Source organism: Pelophylax lessonae (assembly GCF_965119305.1).
Source record: "Pelophylax lessonae genome assembly, chromosome: 10".
Taxonomy (NCBI): domain Eukaryota; kingdom Metazoa; phylum Chordata; class Amphibia; order Anura; family Ranidae; genus Pelophylax; species Pelophylax lessonae.
The window spans coordinates 156,567,118-156,588,647 of NC_138777.1; the positions used below are offsets into that span (position 1 = coordinate 156,567,118).

Consider the following 21,530-nt stretch of genomic DNA (forward strand, 5'->3'; position numbering starts at 1 on the left):
TAATATTTACTTAAAAAGCAATTTAAATCAAAAGGTCTATATTTAACCTATTCGGTGCCAGGGAATTGGCCAAATATATCCATTGGAGTTCTTTTTTAGATAGTTGTCTCACCCTGTTTGATCCTCACCAAGATGGAGGCATTTTTTCTATTCCCCAAAATTTGAGGCCTGTATATTGGACGTTGTAATCCGTAATGAAGCCCCACTGATGCTCCTCATTTGATACCTTTTCTCTTGTTGTCAAACAGGCCTCCTGGGGGAGGCGTGGTCATATTAGACAAAATGTATTACCATAACCAACTTATGGGGATGCTCAATGATCCTGACACCTATGGTGTTTTAGAAAGAGATCCAACTTCTATATACAGAAAAGACTTTAGCCTTATTGACTTTGGATTCAATAAAAGGATTCTAACCAAAAAAGAAAAGAAGTACTTAGTTCCCAGTTTCAGCCGAATTCCAAATATCTACACGCTGCCCAAAGTCCATAAGGATCAGTTTAACCCCCCAGCTAGACCTATTGTAAATAGTATTGGGTCAGTAACAGCAAGAGTGGGGGAGTATTTGGACCGCTTTCTGCAGGAGAGTGAGGTACAGATAAGGGCATAATTGAAAGGCACTAAAGATTTCCTGTGTAGTTTGGGAAGTTTGACATTGCCCGATGTTCCCGAGATCTATCTAGTGACAGCGGACGTTGCATACCTGTACACTATTACCCAGCAAGACGATGCACTCCTGTCACTGAATTGGGCCCTTTGTCAGAGATCAGATTTTCCCCATATACCGAAAAAGTTTTTGGGAATGGTTCTAGATTTCTGCCTTTCCCACAATTATTTTTGGTATTGGGGGCAGTTTTATATCCAGAAGAGGGGTGTTGTGGAGATGAGTAGGTTGGTCTGAGTAGTTTGAAAAAGAAAACTGGGCAATAGCTCCCTTTAAGATAACAGAGAAAGTTTGAGCTGCACACAGGACAGCTCTGAATTTCTGACATGATTAACAGGTCCTTTTTTTGAACAGATAAAATGAAAAAGAAGCAAATAAAAGAAGTTCATTATGAAGGTTCAGATACATTTGATAGCTGGTTTTTGGTCTAATACTGGATCAGCCAAAACATTAATATCACTGACAGGTAAAGTGAATAACATTGATCATCTTGTACCAATGGCGTTAAAAGTCAGTGGTATATTTTAGGCAGCAAGTAAACATATTGTCAATGAAGTTGATATGTTGAAAGCAGAAATTGAGAGTTGCGAGGCCCCACCTCACAACTTACATGCCTTAACCACTAGCGCTGGCCGCACGCAAATATGTGGCCTCTTGGAGCATGGGCCTTGGTGCCAATCGTCCACATATTTGTGTGTAAAAACAGCTGTGCCGAGAGTACGCGCCCTGCGCATTCCGGACACAGTTACTGGCGGCTAACGGAAAGCTTCCGATCGCAAGCAGCGCTGGTAACTGTGTTGGAAACGCGCAGGGCGAGTGCTCTCAGCACAGCTTTCTGATCATGTGACCACCCTGACAGCCAATCACGGTGGTCACGTGATCATAACCCCCCCCCCCCTTTCCCAGCATCCTAAACCCCTTAAAGGGCCAGGAGGTGCAGGCTGCAAGGGGTAAAGGATCTACTACTGACGGCTTTGTGCCAGATACCACAGCGTACTTTCAGAGATCTAGTGGCATCCATGCTGCGACAGGTCAGGGCTGGCTCTTGGTTGCAAAAAGGGGGACCTACTCTATATTAGGTGGGTCATCATCATTTTATGGTTCATATGTGTATATGCTAGTGTCTTGAACTTTATGCAGATACAAAAAAAAATACCACTACGTTTTTTTTTTTTTTTACATTCATACTAAAAATGTTATATCAAATGCACAAAATGAATGGTGTGTCTTTAGACTTACATTTGTGAAGGAATGCAAAGACAGTCTGTTTTAACTATGCTATTTGTATTTCCAGAAACTGTACGGTGCACAACTGCTGCTCATTTGGCACTCATGGTCCCAAAAAATGTGCCCTTCTATCCAAGCAACCATGAGCATTATCTAGAAGGAAATATTGATATCTGGTGGATTGTGCATGATGGTGGAATGCTTATGCTGCTGCCATTTCTGTTAAAGCAACATAAGGTATGTTGCAGACTGATCGATTTATGATTTGAGGTACTGATATGAAGGGAATTATTACATTTTTTTTTTTTTTGGGCATTTTAGAACTAGTAGAAACACAAGAATTCTGAAGGCACTGTTAACTTTTTGTATATTTCAAAAAAAGACCTAAAAACAATGCACTTATATTATCTTGCATTCTCTAACCTATTTTCTGGCAGGCCCTACGCTCCACTTTTCTGTTCACTGTTTTTTAGTAGTTTTAGTTAAAGGAGATATACCAGCTGAATTAGTCATGTACAAGCCACAAAATTGAACACAGGTATATAGACAGGTTTTTGCTCCACTCCACTCCACACTCAAATGGCAAGACTAATTTCTCTCCTCGCCTTTCAGAACGGCCCAACATGAGAGATGATAGGCTCCTCCCCACAGGAAACACAATCAATTATCAGTTGTTAAAAGGCCCCACCCTTCCCTCTGCCCCTCAGTTTAGATTGTGTTTCTTCCTACAGCGAAACGTTTGTTGTTTTCACTGACCTGAAGACTTTGGAAGTCAGATGGTCCCCCTGTGAGCCAGGTTCAGCAAATTGCCGTAAGAGCTGAGCTCTACCTGCCGCCTCCTCAGGCTTGTCACAGGTCGCCCCCATGCTTGCAAGCCGTCGGTCACCTGGTGTGCCCCTCTAGGCTTGTCTCCGGCGCCAGCAGTTCTCCTCCACAGAAGGTTTTTGAAAAGCCCGCCGGACGGGCGCCTCAAGCCTCATCTTCGAAACCAGAACTTCCGGCGTGAGTCAGGATGCAGCCGCACAGCGATGCGGAAGAGGAAAGTGTGGAGGAGACGCCGGAACCGCTTACTAGCGGGAAAGCAGACTCCCAGGCTACAGGAGCTGGGACAGCTGCAGGGGAAATGAAGCCCTCCACAACTTACCTTCCAGAGAAGGAGGATGGAAGGCCGGTCCAGTCGGCAGCCAAAAAACCCAGGTCGAACCGGGTAAAGTGCTGGAACATATCCTTGCATGTTATTTAAAGACTGCTGGTGCTGAATCCGTTTCCCTGACCTTAGTCAGACTTACTTCGTGTCCTTTCTATGGTCCATGTATAATAAAAAAAGGATGCATCCGGACAGCTGCAAAGCAAGGAGGCCTACCGCAACCCACCTCATGAAAGGAGGAGGGAAGGTCAGTTTAGGTGGCTACAGGTAAGCCCAGTCGGAACCAGGTAAGTGCCGTGTTTCCTTGACTGTTTGCGACTGTTTCCAAGCATTAAGCCTAATCCTTGGTAAGTTCCCATATGTTCTCTCAGCGGGACCTTAACCAAAACTTGTTGTGAGCAGGAAGAGTGATCGGGTGGTGATTTCCTTTTCTCCTGCGAAATCCTTAGCTGGGATATTAAGCTGGCTGATCAAGAGGCCTCAAGCTTAATATAAGAGTCCTCCTTCCAGAGGATAGTAAAGCCATGTGTTCCCTCAGCGGAGCCTGTAGTCGGCTTGCTATGAGCAGGAAGAGTGATCTGGTGGTGGTGAAGGCCATAGCAAAACCTTCAGTTTACGCCTCTTGATGTAATCCCCCGTGGATTTCGAGGTGTGCTTAGGATCATTATCCATTTGTAGAAGCCATCCTCTCTTTAACTTCAGCTTTTTCACAGATGGCATCAAGTTACCATCCAAAATTTGCTGAAATTTTTTTGAATCCATTTTTCCTTCTACTCGTGAGATGTTCCCTGTACCACTGGCTGCAATACAAACCCAAAGCATGATTGATCTACCCCCATGCTTAACAGTTGGACGGAGGTTCTTTTCATTACATTCTGTGCCCCTTCTTCTCCAAACGTACCTTTGCTCATTCTGGCAAAAAAGTTCAATTTTAACCTCATCGGTCCACAGAACTTGTTTCCAAAATGCATCAGGCTTGTCTATATGTTCATTTGCAAAGTTCAAACGCTGATTTTTGTGGTGAGGACGTAGAAGATGTTTTCTTCTGATGACTCTTCCATGAAGACCATATTTGTACAAGTATCTCTTTATAGTGGAATAGTGTACCACAACTCCAGTGTCTGCCAGATCTTTCTGGAGGGATCGTGCAGTCAAACGTGGGTTTTGATTTGTTTTTCTCACAATCCTGCGAGCTGTTCTGTCTGATATTTTTCTTGGTCTTCCAGATCTTGCTTTAACTTCCACTGTTCCTGGTGACTGCCATTTCTTAATTACATTCCGAACAGAGGATATTGACATCTGAAAATGCTTTGCTATCTTCTTATAGCCTTCTCCAGCTTTGTGAGCGTCAACTATTTTCAGTTTCAGTTTTCTAGACAACTGCTTAGAAGATCCCATGGTGCTGATTGTTGGGGCAAGGTCAGATGAGTCTGGGCATTTAAAACCTTTGAGATTTACATCACCTGGTCTTCCCAGATGATGATTGAGAAAATCCATGACACTGACAGGTCTCAGCCTTGCAATGGGGGCAGTGCATGCTATAAATTCTGCAGGGTGCCCAAACTTTTGCAGACGCCATTTTTTTGTTTTCTGTAATTTTGAAAGTGTCAATGATGGAAATAAAATCTAACTTTTGTTGACATATTATAAGAATGTCTAATCTGTAATTTAATGCGTTTTGGAGATTTTTCCATCTTTCCTTGGCTTCTTTATGCACATTAATACAAATTTTCACCTGGGGTGCCCAAACCTTCGATCCCCACTGTACCATTATTTTGCTAGTAATTCTTAACTACTTGCCTTCTGTGCACTTAAACACCCTTCCCATCCAGACCAATTTTTAGCTTTCAGCGCTCGCACACTTTGAATGACAATTGCGCGGTCATGCTACACTGTACCCATATAAAATTTTTATCATTTTTTTCACACAAATAGAGCTTTCTTTTGGTGGCATTTAATCATCTCTGGGTTTTTTATTTTTTACAAAAAAAAAGAAAAAAGACAGAAAATTTTGAAAAAAAAAAAGTTTTTCTTATTTTTTGCGAGTAAATTTTGAAAATAAATAAATTTTTCTCCTTCGCTGATGTGCGCTGATGAGGCGGCACTGATGGGCACTGATAGGCTGCTGTGATGGGCACTGATGAGGTGGCACTTATGGGCACTGCTGAGGTGGCACTTATGGGCACTGATGAGGTGGCACTGATGAGGAGGTACTAATATGCCGCACTGATGAGCACTGATAGGCGGCACTGCTGGGCACTGAGAGGTGGCACTGATGGGCAGCACTGATGGGCACTGGCGGGTGGCACTGATGGGCACTGGCGGGTGGCACTGATGAGCACTGATGGGCAGCACCATCAGTGCCCACACTCAGTGCCCATAGTGCTGCCAGTCAGTGCTCATCAGTGCCTAGATGAGCAGGCACTGATGGGCACTGACTGGCAGCACTATGGGCACTGATTGTGTGCACTGATGGGGGGCACTGATGGTGGGCACTGTGGGCATTGAAGGTGTGTTTGGTGTACCTCTAGTAATCAGGGCACTGGTGATCGGTGCCCTGATTACTTTTTTCTGTGTCCCCGGCGCTGTGCAGCTCTCCCTCCTTCCTCACACGCAGGCTCTGTGTGAAAAAGGAGCGCCGGCGATGAGAGATGATCTCATATGTTTACATATGAGATCATCTCTCATTGGACGGCTTGATCACGTGGTGAATGGCCGCTGTGATTGGCCATTCACCATGATCTGTGATCGGCTGTGTCCAAGGGACACGGCCGACACAGATTCTCCCCGATGCGCGCGGGGGGCGTGTCACTGGGAGACCGTTTAAAAACAGCCTCCCGAAAATTCGAGTCCGCGCTGCAGCCGTATATAGGCTGTAGCGCGAATGGCAGGAGGTTAAGGACGAGCAGCCCAAACCAACTATTTACATATGATTTTTTTTTTTACTGTGCGTTCTTCTTTATAACATCTTGGGTATGATAAAGTTTGAAACACAAAATCATAAATTATAATATAATAAATAACTTTAAATAAGTAAAAGTGTGTATATAATATATATATATATATATATATATATATATATATATATATATATATATATATGTGTGTGTGTGTGTATATATATATATATATATATATGTGTGTGTGTGTATATGTATATATATATATATATATATATATATATAGATAGATAGATATCTATATAGATATACGTATATATATATATAAAGTACTGTAAAACTGCAGGAAAGGGCACTGGGGGGCAAACTAATGTCAATGTATTTTATTTTGTAATGTAATCCAATAGGATTACAATATATCAGTGTGTTTGTGTGTTTTACTTTTCAAATTTGCCGTCACGTCGCAGGAGACAGAAGCCGAGGCTCACAGCATCGGCGGAAGATCTGGCCGCCGTATACAGCAGGGACACATCGCGGGATCCCGGGGACAAGGTAAGTACCCTCTACCAGGATCCAGCGATGCTCCCTGGCTGTACCCCGAGTGTGGCTTGGGGCTACCGCTAATGGCACTGAAATTCCACCCCAAGCCACACTCGGGAATACCGCTAAGGAGGTTAAAAAAATGCCGTGGGGTGTTTACTCTCCAAAATGCGGTCATTCTGTGGGTGTTTCTACAATCCTGGCGCTCCAGGGCCTCTAAAAATGTGCTGCACAAACTATTGGCGCTGTATAAATCCTGTGTGAAAATAATAGTATATCTAAAAGGAAAAAAAATAATAATAAAATACAAATTTTTTTGCCGCATAATGTTTTCACTGGTAAAAGATAAGGAAGCAGATGGCAATCAGGTACAGAATTACATCTTATTTATTCTTTTATTTCCTCCTTATATAAAGGTTTGGAAAAAATGCAAAATGAGAATTTTTACTGTAGCGCAAATGGAAGACAACAGCATCCAAATGAAGAAAGACCTTGCAACTTTCCTTTATCATTTGAGGATTGAAGCTGAGGTGGAAGTAGTTGAAATGGTGAGAGAAGACACTTGCATATGTATTTATGTTATAATGCAGCTTTAATGTTTGATTTAAAAAAAAAGTGTGTATTGTTACTGCATATATACAATATGAAATTCATTATGCGGGTAGATATAAATATGTATCAGTGTTAACAGTGGTTACTTAACCTTGTTACCGAACTTATTCAACAGATGGGTGACTCTTACTTTCTATCTCCTATCATTTTGATATGCAACCAAATGCAATTTAATTAAAGAGGTTGTAAACTCGTTCAAAAAATTTTTTTTTTTTTTTTACAACCTGCAAGAGAAAGACATAATGAGCTAGTATGCATCGCATACTAGCTCATTATGAAATACTTACCTTAGAACGAGCCCCCGCCGTGCCGCTCTCTTACCTGTATGACGAGCGACATGTTCAGTCGCCCGTCTTCCGGGATCGCGGCATCCGGCCATCTGATTGGCCGGAGCCGCGGTGACGTCACTCCTGCGCACGCGCGCAGGAGCCGACGGTCACAGCACGGGGCTCTGAAGGAACGGCACGATCAGCCGTTCCTTCAGAGCGCATGCGCCAGTGACGTCACTGGCTGCATTAAAGGTAAATATCTCCTAAACGGTACATGTTTAGGAGATATTTACAGTACCTATAGGTAAGCCTTATCATAGGCTTACCTATAGGTACAACTTCCTGAGGAGGGTTTACTTCCTCTTTAATTCAGAGACACATAGGGGTTTATTTGCAAAACCTAGATAGGGCAAAATTTGTCACAATTCTGCAGCGAAACTAATCAATCTCCAACCTCAGCTTGTTTAATTAGGCTTTAGCAATAAAACTTGGAAGCTAATTAGTTTTTCTGCAGAATTGTGACTAGTTTTGCCTTCTCTAACTTTAGTAAATAAACCCCAAAGAGGCAGTTGCAGCTGGACTTTATTTGCTCTACAAAACCGGTGTCAAGGAATCACCCAGTATCAAATGTTTGTTTGTAAAATAAATATTCTATATAAATCATTTTTAAAAAACCATAAAACTGATTAAAACAAACTAGGGCCGCTTTCACACATACGGACCGTTCATTTCATCTGTTCAGTCACGTCAAAATGGATGAAGTATTCATCTGTTTTTCATCCATTTTTTTTTTACATCCACTACCAATGCAAAAACGGATGAAAAATGGACCGTTTGTCAGTTTACATCAGTTTTTCGTCTGGTCCGTTTTTTTAATGGAAGAAAAATAGGGCATTCATCCGGTCAAAGAAATGGATATTGACAGAATAATCATCTATTGTCATCCGTTTTTCCATAGGAATGCATTGATGTCCGTTTTTTATCTGTCAACAGATGAATGAAAAATGGACAAACGGTCCGTATGTGTGAAAGGGACCTAAATCAACAAAAAGTGACACAATACAAAAAAAGTTTCTTTTTTAAAGAATACGTTCTTTCTTACATATCTTGATGTTTGTAAAAAAATAAATAAATGTACATATATTTGCAGGGAAAAAATGTGCATTTCTTTTTTCACAGGCACCTGCAGAGAATTGCACCCATGATTAGTGGATCGCGGGTGCAATGTCCAGTTCCTTGCATACTCTGCCTACAGCTCAGATGTACCTCAGTTTCAGAGCTGCAGGAAAAGTGAATGGACTACAATGGTGCTCATTCGACAAGGCGGCAAATGGGACTTGGTTTCTCATTCACAGATTCCTGTGAATGAATGATGCGTTTGTGCAGGCGAAGTCCCCACAGCCACTCTGATTTTGAAAAGTGACAGCACGTGCAGGTCAGGGATGGGGGGGTAGCATTGTGCGTAATGGAAAATGTTACAACCGAACTATGGATGGAACATGTTCCAAAGGTAAACTTGGCCTTTAAGAAAATGCATGCCATACATTTTTCTAAGCTGCTATAAAGTCACTGTTATATCTTTGTAGCATAACAGTGACATCTCTGCCTACACTTATGAGAGGACTCTAATGATGGAACAGCGCTCTCAGATGCTAAAGCAAATACGACTCACCAAGACTCAAAGAGATCACGAGGTAGGTCATTTTATTAACGACGCACAAAAATATGAACTGGCTCATTTTCATTTTTTATTTGCATTATTAAATTCACTTTCTCTCTTAAGATTTTGACAGGGCAGGGATTCTAGCTATAGGCACAACATGGCAGTCAAAATATTGGATTGCTGCTTGGTCATTTTTTGCAACTAACCTGTCATGTATATGAATAAAACCTACAGTAGTCAAGTATTATATGTTTATGCACTGCAGGTCTCCAGCACCACCCACTGGTGAGTCCAATTGAAAATATTTACACATACAGCAAACCTTGAAGATAAAAATTGCTGGCATAATTGCAGATTGTAAATATTTTATGCACTGTTCCCTTTAAAAAGATAACAGAGACAAGTGCCGTGTGAGTCTCTGCATGAGACTATGGATGTTAAGCCTAGGCAAAATACATCCTGTTAAGTATTATTTATGTGCTTGTTTTTCTGGCACACTGTGTTTACTCTGTGCTGATTACCTGAAAGGTATCAGCTGTGACAAACCAAAGTGTGCATGACTATGGATGTTAAGCTATGCAAAATACATCTTGTTGAAAGCTCTGGCTTCTCCTTAGGGATTAAATGTGCCATTTATATCAATTGTGATTATATGAGCTTGTGCATTTGTGGGATGATGCAAAGTTTGTTTAAACATTATTTCTTTGCCTATTGTTGTCATACTGTTTCTTGCCCTGGGCTGATGACCTGAAAGGTATTAGCTGTGACAAACAAAATTCAACCTAAGCTGCTCTCACCCCATGTGGTTGCTGTTTTCGCCCGCATGTTTGTCTCCTCCCTTGATAGCATGTCTGTGGCGAAGGCCTATTCGCGCGTGAGCGAGAATCTTTGCCTTCAAGTACAGGCATACGCCGCATGGAGGGCGTGTTTGAACGCAATTGGCGCACAAGTGGACACCACATAATATGCCACGCATGCACAGTACAGCATAAACGGGTGCTATTTTTTATAAATTCAATGTTTATTGAGGAGAAAGAGGCATATAAATCAACAAAGGCAGTGAATTGAAATACAGCCGAACATCAAGGAAACAACGTAACAGGAGGCGTAAATCATGTAAACATAGCCGTATGCGATAATTGATAGCACACAGTTCATCAGAGTATATCTGCAGGATGGCAGGTCCCCGGGGACAACCACACCCCTACCAGCATTCATCACATGGCCGGCAAACAGGAGTGAGGAGGGCATCCCACGGGGTCGGCCATCCCGACAAACCACAAAAAAGCATTAGTGTCGTGTATGCCTAACGGGAACGAAAGGAATTGTTCAGAGAGAACAGGTATAGGAAGGACAGATCAAAGATCAAGAAGCGCCACGAAGAAAGAAGGGAAGAGAGGGAGGCGGGGATGGGGGGGAGGAAAGACAGGACTCAAAAAAAAAAGAAAGAAAAAGGGGGGGGGAGAAGGGACAAGGGGGGTGGGAGGGGGTGAGGGGAGAAGGCCATCCAGTGTGAGCGAGTCAGCTATGCGACAAGGTCTTTGTATTCTGCGGTAAAACTGAACTCATGCCAGTAGAACCATCGCTTGAGGAACTCATCTCTAGTGCCCCGCTCGGCCGCCATCAAGTCCTCCATTTCATTAATAAACGCTATTTTGCGTAGCCACAGTAGGAGGATGGGATTGCTTCCAGAGAAGAGGAATACAGCTCTTGGCCGCCGTAAGCAGTAGCGGCAGGATCGACTTCCGATAGGACGCCCTCGGGAAGCTGTGATGATGCAGGAGGAAGAGAGCTGGTTGCAGAGCAAGGGTAAGATCTGTGAATTTTTGGATAATGCGGAGGACCTCCAACCAGAAAGATTGTAATTTTTTGCAAGACCAAAAAATGTGGAGAAGGGATCCCACCTCCTCACCACATCGCCAACAAAGATCCGAACAGGAGGGGAACATCCTGCAAAGTTTGACCGGGGTGTAGTACCACCTGGTCAAGAGCTTATAGCCCATCTCCTGGTATTTAGAGCACGTGGAGGTTTTGTAGGTGAAGAAGAGGATGCGCTCCACTTGATGATCCGAAAATGGGCGCTATTTTGAAGGAACTGTTTCCAATGCGCTAGCCTTGCTGAGGCTAAAGGGGACCAAGATCAGCAGCAGCTGGATTTTGTGAGTCACTGTGGGTGTATGTTACTGGCACAAACAGGTCCTGTTTCTTCTGATAATCAGTGCTGTGTGCGATAAACTGTATAAGCTTGGCACAAGCCTTGGGTACACTGAAGTTAGTACCTCAAGTTTGTCTTGCTATAAAGCAATGTCTGCCCCAAAGTGGGCTGGGGGGGGCACAGTTTGAAGGGGCACTGTGATGCCACAGTCAGACCTTAAAGGTCCTAGCCATGCTTCCTCTGTGTCTACTCCCCCTGAGCAGCCAGAGGTGACTAGCCAGTCTGGACCATTACGGCTGTCAGGCATATTAGTTATCCCAGGTGCTTCTGCTGCAACCTACGTCACTAAGGACAATTTGGCATCGGCCATAGCCAGCCTTGAGGGTAAGATTTCTGACATGATTGCAGCATCACAAAGAGGGAAGAAACGTGATGGATCCCCCTCACCTGAGCCACCCCCTGAATTCAGTTCAGGATTGGGCAGAGGATGTGGAAGAAGTAGCTGATGATGACCCTATAGAAGGTCAAGCTGAGGTTTCCACTTCTGGGGAGTCAGGATCAGAGGAGTCTCTGTCAGCCTCTCAAACCCAGAGATTTTTGGTTCAGTCTCTTACTGAAATGGGTCCGGACTGGACACAAATTTCCTCCCTTAGAGACGGCTGAAGTCTCCTTTCCTCTCTAGGCTCATTGCGCCCTCCTCATAGTACTCTGATTTTTCCCATACATCCGCTCGTGGAAAAAGAAATGTATAATGATTGGAACCTCCTAAAAGGTTTTCACTATTGTATCCTATGGAGGAAAAAGCTTACTAAGAAATGGTATACTGTATATCCACTGTGGTTGCTGCCATTTCTTTGGTTAACAAGAGTTTAACCTGCCCTGTGGATAATGCCCTGGTTTTCAAGGATCCAGCAGATAAGAAGTTGGAATCTTTTTTGAAAGCCTTCTTTGCCGTTGCAGAAGCTGCGATACAACCAGCAGTAGTGGCCATAGGAGTTTGTCAGTCTTTAAAAGACCTTATGAAGCGGGTGTCCAAGACAGTTCCTTCTCTAGGAGAGTCTGTGGAAGATCTGCCAGAGCTACCTCGCACTTTGTTTCGCAGTGAGTGCTCTTACGGACTCTATAAGGCAAATGTCACGATTGGCTCAGATGACAGTGCATATGCACAGAATCCTTTGGTTAAAGAGCTGGTCTGCGGGATTACCATGTAAAAAGTTATTGACTGGCTTCCCTTTTCAGGGAGAACGCATTTTTGGTGATGATCTGGATAAGTATATCCAAAAGATCTTGGGCGGGAAGAGTACGTTGCTGCCTGTGAAAAGGAAGAGCAAGCATCCTTCTTTTAAGATCCCCTGCACTCATACTACCAGTGCTTCTAATTCCAGACGGGGGCGACGACCTCAAGCATCTGGGCCCCGGAACCAAGCCTTCAGGGCAGGGTTAGAAAAAGCCCTGGGCCCAGAGATGAGCCAAGTCCTTCTCTAAGCCTACTCTGTGAAGGGGCACCCCCACTCACTTGGGTGGGGGAAAGGCTGCTGCAGTTCTCAAAGGTTTGGGTGGAATCGATCCAAGACAATTTGGTTATCTCCACCATTTCGCAGGGGTGCAAACTGGAATTTTGGGTGTTCCCGTATCCTCGGTTTATAGGTCAAGTATACTGACAGATCCCCAAACTAAGCAGGGATGTGAGACCCTTCCCGATCTCAAAACTCTAAACCAGTTTCTGAACATTCATACTTTCTGTATGGAGTCAATTCGTTCAGTCATAGCCTCCCTGCAGGGAGAGGAATTTCTAGCATCCATAGACATCAAGGATGCATATCTTCACGTGCCTATATTCCAGGCTCATCAAAGGTTTCTACGCTGTGCAATAGAAAACCTTCATTTTCAGTTTGTGGCCCTGCCCTTTGGGTTAGCCACAGCTCCAAGAGTGTTTACATTGATCCTAGCTCCAGTATTGGCTGCTCTAAGGTCTCGAGGGATATCTGTACTAGGATATCTGGATGATCTATTACTAATTGATCGATCTGGTTCGGCTCTACCCCGAAATGTCCTCCAGACAGTACATTTCCTAGAACATCTGGGTTGGATACTGAACTTAGCAAAGTCAGCATTACAGCTGGTCCAGCGTCTGGAATATCTGGGTCTTGTTCGGTCAGTAGTAAGGCTGAGATATCCTTCTATAAGTTTTTGCATGATGTTACTAGGGAAGATGGTGTCCGCATTCGAGGCAATTCCCTATGCTCAATTCCATGCCAGACCCTTACAGAACAACATTCTGTCTGCATGAACCGGAGGGGTTCAGTCTTTGGATTGGTTTGTGTCTCTGGTACCAAGAGTACGTCAGAGTCTGAATTGGTGGTTGTTGACCAGTTATCTGGAGAAGGGGAAATCCTTTCTTCCATTGACCTGGAAAGTGGTGAATACAGATGCCAGTCTCTCCAGCTGGGGAGTTGTTTTGGAGGAAGCCACTGTCAAGGGAAAATGGTCTTGGGTAGAGAGACCTTTCCCAACATTCTTGAAATCCGAGCAGTCAGTCGGGCTTTGTAATACTGGAAGCCCAGACTTTGGGGTCACCTTGTCAGGGTGCAATTTGACAATGCCACGGCTATGGCTTATATTAACCATCAGGGAGGCACAATGAGTCAGTCAGCTCAGAAAAAGGGGGATATCATCCTCATCTGGACTGAGAAGTTTGTGCCTTGCCTGACAGCAGTTTTTATTCCAAGAATAGAGAACTGGCAGGCAGATTTTTTTGAGCTATCAACAGATGTTTCCGGGGGGAATGGTCCTTACATCCTGAAATTTTTTCAATCAATCTGCCTACGCTGGGGGATCCCAGACGTAGATCTTTTGGCATCCAGGTTCAACAACAAGTTGAAGAGATTGATATCCAGGACCAGGGATCCACTCGCAGTTGGAGTGGATGCTTTGGTGACTCCTTGGGAGGAGTATTTCCTGATTTATGCCTTTCCTCCTGTGCAGTTGATACCTCGTCTGTTGCGCAGGATCCAGCTAGAGGGGAAACCAGTAATTCTAGTAGCTTTGGCATGGCTGAGGAGGGTTTGGCATGCACAAATCCAAAGGTTGGCAGTGACGAGGCCTTGGACTCTTCCACTGCGTCCGGACCTACTCTCTCAAGGTCCAATATTCCACCCTGCTGTACAGTCTAGCTTTCTTCAAGCAGGGATAGATATGACATTTTTAATTGAGCACTATTAAATGGCAAATTTCAGCCTCATCGTTTTTCTTCCAAGAACCAATCGTTTCCCATTCATTGGTTCAGACCTTCATCCGGGGAATGTTATGTTTGCTTCCACCTTGGAAGCCACCATTGTGTCCTGGAGACTTAAAATTGGGTTGGCAGTTCTACAAACTACCTCTGGGGCAGGTTCCCCTGGTTCTTTTGACCAGAAAACTGGTCTTTTTGATTGTAATAACATCAGCTAGAAGGGTATCGGAACTAGCAGTTTTTTCTTGTAAAGAGCCATTCTTGATTTTTCATCAAGATAGGGGGATTCTACGTCCACAGCCAGTTTTTTTTGCCTTCCTGTTTTCCAGAGCCTAAATCAGCTTGGATTCATAAGAGAGCTTGTTTGTGCTGCCAGAAGGGCCCAGGAAAGGGTTGACAGCATCTAAGTCTACGATTTTTCATTGGATTTGCCAGGTTATTACCCAGGCGTATTATTTAGAAGGGAAGGTTCCACCTTTTCCTGTAAAAGGCACATTCTACCAGAGGAGTAGGTGCCTCTTGAGCACATCGCCATCAAGCATCTATGGCTCAGATTTGCAAAGCCACAACCTGGTCGTCGGTACATACGTTCACTCGTTTCTATCCAGTGGATGTTGGGACCCAGGAGGAATCTGTATTTGGCCGCAGTGTTTTGCAGGCAGTGGTGTAATCCTTTTTTGTGGTCGGATGGCAGTATTTTTTGGTGTCCCTACTCCCCTCAGGTGCATTGCTTTGGGACACCTCATATGTTATGATTTATGGCTCTGTGTCCTGTGATGTATGAAGAGAATAATGGATTTTTTATTAAAGACTTACCTATTAAATCCATTTCTTGAAGTACATCACAGGACACAGAGGTCCCTCCCCTCTTCTATGGGGCCTTTATTTCTTGCTACAAAATGGAGGCACTTCCTGTGTGGGAGGGGTTATATAGGGGCATCCTTTCTGATTGGTTGCCAGTGTCCTTCACCTGTAGGTGGCTATATAACCGATATGTTATGATGTATGGCTCTGTATCCCGTGATGTACTTCAAGAAATAGATTTTACAGGTAAGTGTATTAAAAAAATCCATTCATTTTCTCCTTACGTGGGTCACAGATTACTCTTTCTGAAAATATAAGGTCCAACTGAGCTTCTATTAATCACAGTATCACTATCGAATATTCTGTTTGTTCTATAAAGATCACATTTGCTGTAGTGACATTACCAAATCTCACTCCAAATTTTCTGAGACCAGTAGTCCAAATCAGCAATACTTTAGATGATCATACTGCAGATATAAAACATTGAGACTCAAGGCGCAGCAGTGCATAGGCACAGGAAGTTCACTTCTATTTTTGGAGGAATTCAGATCAAAGGGGGACATATTTTGGGGTACTACTTTGCCACAGTTATCATGTATAAATGCTGGCTTTATTAATAAATCTTCACTTTTTTTTAATTCAGGCCCTCGTTAAGATGTCCCCCTGAAAGATTGATTCAGTTTCTGTAGTTTGTTCACAGCTTGCTAGACGTGAGCTTGTATCGTATATGCAGGGATAAAGCTACTAGATGATTTTGTGGCATTTATAATTGCCTAGTGCCCTACCTCCTAGAAGTGGCAACTATCCTCATACATTAAATAGACAGAGTATTATGTTCCCCAGTGGGTTACTGCAGAAAAAAAATTTACCAGCACAAAAAAAATACCTTTTTTCACAGTATGCAGATTTCACTTTATTTTTGTTTGCATGGATTTTATCAAATTTTAAATTAATTTGTTTTTATTCAAAAGAACTGTGTTATATGTGTGAGCTTGAAGTAGCACAAACTTGTTACGTCTAGCTAATATACCTCAGTCTATACATTTTTATATCAATCAGGTCCAGTTAATAAAGGACAGACATTCTTTTATTAATCTTGAGAGCTCTTATTCAGATGAAGAGGAAAATGAAATGGAGCCTGGGAAAATTCAAAAGACCAACAATATGTACAGCATTGGGAAGTGGAGCAAGATTCATGTATCAGAGCACTTCAGCAACCTTGTGAATATTAAACCGTAAGTTTGTTTTTTGAAAACACCCATATTTTTTATTATGTTCAGTATAGTGGAGCAAATATTATTACGTCAGCTCTGGAGACAGCTTACATACCCACATCCAATTACAAGAAAGAAAAAAAAGAAAGGCAAAAACACACCATTGACATGGTCCTAAGACCTGGTTGTGATGTTGCCTAATTGGCTAGGACTTTAAAGGGTATGAAGTTGTCAAAAAACAGGTGAGCATCTATGAATAAAATACATAATTTTATTAGAAATACAAAAATATTATTAAAAGCATTTAACATCAATAAGGATTGAACAACAAATCGTATGTATATGAACTGTAGATAGAGACATCATTGTGCCGGTTCAATAGCTGCTTCGTCAGGAACCATAAATATGGCTATATCCTCTCTACAGACTTAACCACTTGCCGACCACCGCAAGTAGATATACTGCGGCGGTCAGCCCCGGCCAGGCAAAGTGTTGTACCTGTACGTCACTAGCCTGTCACCGGTTTGTGAGCCAATAGCGGGCTTGCGCGTGCCTGCTGAGGCGCGTGCCCGCCCCAGCTCGTTCACTGAAAAGTCCGTGCGTGTGACCGGCGGATCCGATGTCCGCCGGTCACACTGCGATCGTCGGTAGAGAGGGAGAAAGTCAGACGGCTTATGTAAACAAGCCGCCTGTCATTCTCCCCTGTGTAAAAATGGAGATCAGACGGTTCTACTACGTAGAACCGTTGATCTCTGTTTTTACAATAGTAGACATGTCCCATCACAGTTAGAATCACGCCCCTAGGACACACTTAACCCCTCCCTCTCCAATACAGTTAACCCCTTCCCTGCCAGTGTCATTTTTACAGTAACAGTGCATATGTTGCACTGATTACTGCAGTAATGTCACTGGTAACCCCAAAAATGTCAGTCAAGGGTTCGATCTGTCCGCCGCAATGTCGCAGTCCCGCAAAAAAAAACGCAGATCGCCACCATTACTCGTTAAAAAAAAAAACACCAAAAATGACAAAAATCTTTCCCTTTGTTAGTAAACGCGATAACTTTTGCGCAAACCAATCAAAATACGCTTTTTGCAATTTTTTTTACCAAACATATGTAGCATAATACAAATTGGCCAAAAATGTTAAAAAATTTTGATTTTTAAATTTTTTTGGGGGAATTTCATATAAAAAAATGTGAAAAATATTGTTATTTTTGCAAAATTTACGCTCTTTTTTTGTTTATAGCGCATGATCAAAAAACCGCACAGGTGATCGAATACCACCAAAAGAAAGCTCTGTTTGTGGGAAAAAAAGGACGTCAAATTTGTTTAGGTACAGCGTCGCACGACCGCGCAATTGTCCGTTAAAGTCACGCAGTAAAAAATCGCAAAAAAAACCCTGGTCAGGAAGGGGGTAAAATCTTCCGGGGCTTAAGTGGTTAAGGGAAAGAAAAAAATGAATAAATAATCTACATAGAGCACATTTCATGCATATTTTTATAACAGTGTTATTTTGCTGAACATAAGATCCAATAACATGCAAATGCTCGCCATGATTAATTTTTAAAAGCATATATGAGTGCGGCTATCCAAGCGACTGTATTCCACCAACTTATGGGCAGACCATAGTCTCCAAATCATCCCCGCAGAAGGCGTAAGGTACACCCACCAAGGGGATATTCTGATGTGAACTAGACCATGCCTGTGCAGGATGGAAGGACAAGCAGACACCAGACACTATGAATCCCACGGATAGCAGATCCTGAGAGATGATATAGTATCTGGGTAAATAAGAATATATATGTATATCAGTTCCACTTGGCCACCCATGTACATATACAGATAAAGGTGATCCCCACATACTGAATGATCTTGAAATTGGCAGTAGGGGGCTCAAGAATATTGACCCGAATAACTCGTTTAAAAGGGATGTAAATATAGGGATCATCCAGCCTCCCCCTTTTTACTAATAGCCACAATGGTGGATGGGTGGATTGAGATGGCCAAACAATGAGGATATACCTCAATAAATACTTCCCAAAATCCCATAAATGAAGTGGATGAACACATAAGCTTGTCAAAGTTAGTATTAATGTTTAAATTACCTTAATCATCCATCCTTCCCTGCCGCTTGTCCAGTCTCGCTGCTTTATATAGGGATCATCCAGCCTCCCCCTTTTTCGCAAAAGCCACAATGGTGGATGGGTGGAAATGTTTTATTCCATTTGAAGGCTGACAAAACGTGCTTGATCCTCATAAAAAGTACAAATCTTGTATAGTACATAGCAACAGTAGTGTGAATGGCCCAACACATTTCAGTAAACTCTTCCTCAGGGAATAGAGCAGATATCTGCAATATATATAAACTTGTAATATTATGAACCATTCACTACAAATTTATCACACCATACACATGATATACATAATACAATAACACACAACGAATACAGGGTTTTAGGCATAGTTAGACATGTATATTAAATGCAGACCATATATTGTCTGTCTCTCCCCTATTGTCTGTTGCCCCCACCTAAAGGAAATAGGGAAGCATGCAAAGGAATGTCTAAAGGGTGCCCATTGGTCACTGTAAGAAGTATTTTAATAATAAATGTCACCCATTCTGACCCATATGCAAAGAACTTGGAGCGCGGCTCTAAGCACTAAAAATCTTCCCCCTGCGGTCCAAAGTACAAAACAGGTGTCAGCGTTCAAACAAGCTCATCCTGGCTAGCAGAAGCAAATCCGAAGACAGAATGTGGAAATGCCGCACATCGGAGCCCAGCCATTATATAGAAAGGTCTTTTTGTATAGTGGCTGGGCTACGGTGTGCGACATTTCCGCCTTCTGTCTTCTGAATGGCTATATGTCACCCTTATAAAAAATATCTATTTATTTTACTAGTGATTGAAAGCTGGCCAAAATACCTTAATTAGGGCCCACCTGGTATAGACTCCGTCTAGGCATGGAGGCCGAAAAGGAAAAAGTGGATATACATGAGGGTAATAGCACAATAGTATTATTACTAAGGGCTGTAAAAATATAATAAGATGTTAAAATGTATCCCCATAAAATATTTACCAAATCATCTATCTATATATATTATTCTAGCCCAATATTGTTTGTCAAGTATATAACCAGGTGACATGGAGACTTCTCCCAATAAGTTAAGAGTTCACATTTTCATTTAAAATTACTCTTAATATATAGTTCAGATAAAGGTGTGCTACTGATCAGATGGCAGACTGGATCAATGAATGCCAATTTTTTTCCAATCTGATGAATAGAAAGGGCCAACTTAATCTGTCGATAGCCTTTTCGGCACCTAAACTGAGAAGAAGCACTTCTCTTCTCTTCCTGTTAGCTATACCTATTAGGTCTGTTATATTTCTAGTATTGTCCCCTGTATGTCAGAATGACTGAAAGCCTACCTGATCCTTATGTATTAAAGAGGCGAGGATCGTGTTCACTCTAGGAGACAATCATTTTGTGAAGATTTCCAAGTCAAAGTTTAATAGGACAATGGGTCTACAATTTGAGCAATAAGTGTGATCCTTATCAGGCTTTGGGATAAGTGTGACATAATAGACTTGCATGTCCCACGGTACTGGATTTTTGTGAAGGAAGCCAATAAAATGTTTCACCATATGTGGGAGAAGCATCAGAAGGAATGCTTTATAGTATTCATAAGGAACACCATTCAGTCTCGGGGCTTCATTCTAAGGTCACGTTGCTTCCCTAAGGTGAGTTCCTTCAATGTGGCTTGCCTGCGTGTTAACTATAGCTTTAAAGGGTTTTAGAGAGGTGGAATTGAGACTCAAGGTCCCCTAGTTTCTGTTCAGCAAGAACCTTAATTTTTTAAGTGCTGAAGACAAGGCATTGGCCTCTAAATTGCTGACTTTTGGGCTTCACAGAGTATTATAGGTTATGTTAGGGGGTGTTTTTCTGAAAAATTGTGTTGCAAAGCTGATTTTAAATAATTTCTACATGGTTCACGCGTACTCCAAATATTATGGTAATTATAAAAAAAAAAAAATAAGGGAACAAGGAATAAGAAATAATCTAATCCCTTTTCAGTTGCCCTTTCACTAAATATAGATAGTGTGGCTCAATGTTTTAAAAAGCATATTTAACAAATGAATTGACAGAGAGAGGATCTATAATTGTAAGGACAATTTATTATAAGCCTCCAGGGCTTGTACCAAACTTCAAATAATGTTTTATTCAAAAAATACAAAACTGCTTTATCGAAAAAATATTAAAATCCTATTTCTCTATCGTTCATTGAAGGACAAAGCTCCTGATTCTTCTTAACCATTGGGTTATACTGACCCCTTCAGGAGTAGGACACTAGGCAGGAAAAAAGCTTGACTATGCCTATGGGCAATCCCAGGGGGTAAATCCACTTTCTGCTGTAGGCACCCAGTTTTTTCTGCCTAGCCAGGACCTAGTTCCTAGCTGGGATCTCTGGTCCTGGAAATTTTTTTCTTTTTAAATGGAATTTTTTCTTTTCTTCGTTATTTTGATCCTGGGAGAATCTACAATCAATTGCGGAACTGGGCGACGGACTGGATAATCTAGATCCAGTGAGTCCCCCCAGTCTGGCCAGCAAGTACATGCAGGCCGCAGCTCTGCGCTAGGTTGGCCACGACATAGCCCACTGGACGGGGTCTGGCCTGTGAGTTAAACATCTCGCGAGGACGCATACGACCTGGTCTCAGCCTGAGTCGCAGTGTTTCTCCTGGCCGACAGCACCCACTTTATGATGGAGTGGTGGTCTGTCCAGAGCGGTGCTCTCCCTGTTTCTGGTATGGTAAGTAGCTGTCCCCCCTCTACTCCTGGAGGGTTTTGGGGTGGACGTGGGCCCCTCCCTGGGACGGTGCCACATACTCTTTAACAGGTAATTTTTATTAAACAAAAAACAAAAAAAACAAAACAATAACAGATAAAGCACAAACACCCTACGCAGAGGGTACTAGTAGCACAAAAAGGGGAAATACCACAGAGAGCATGAGCAGTCGTAATCAGGTTATCACAGAAAACATAACCAATCAGGACGTAAGGTTAACCAGACTTAAGTATTGCAGTGAGATAGCAGCAAACTCCT

General features: G+C 42.6%; 1 protein-coding gene across 2 annotated transcripts in view; it reads left to right on the plus strand.

The window, feature by feature from the left end:
* SLC12A4 (solute carrier family 12 member 4) overlaps positions 1-21,530 on the plus strand; it is a 363,765-nt gene that overhangs the window by 320,480 nt on the left and 21,755 nt on the right. For both annotated transcript variants that reach the window (XM_082270400.1, XM_082270401.1), the window contains 4 exons: positions 1,958-2,127; positions 6,894-7,025; positions 8,945-9,052; positions 16,272-16,447. In XM_082270400.1, the coding sequence (XP_082126526.1) occupies positions 1,958-2,127; positions 6,894-7,025; positions 8,945-9,052; positions 16,272-16,447 (586 nt within the window). The remainder of the gene's footprint in view (positions 1-1,957; positions 2,128-6,893; positions 7,026-8,944; positions 9,053-16,271; positions 16,448-21,530) is intronic.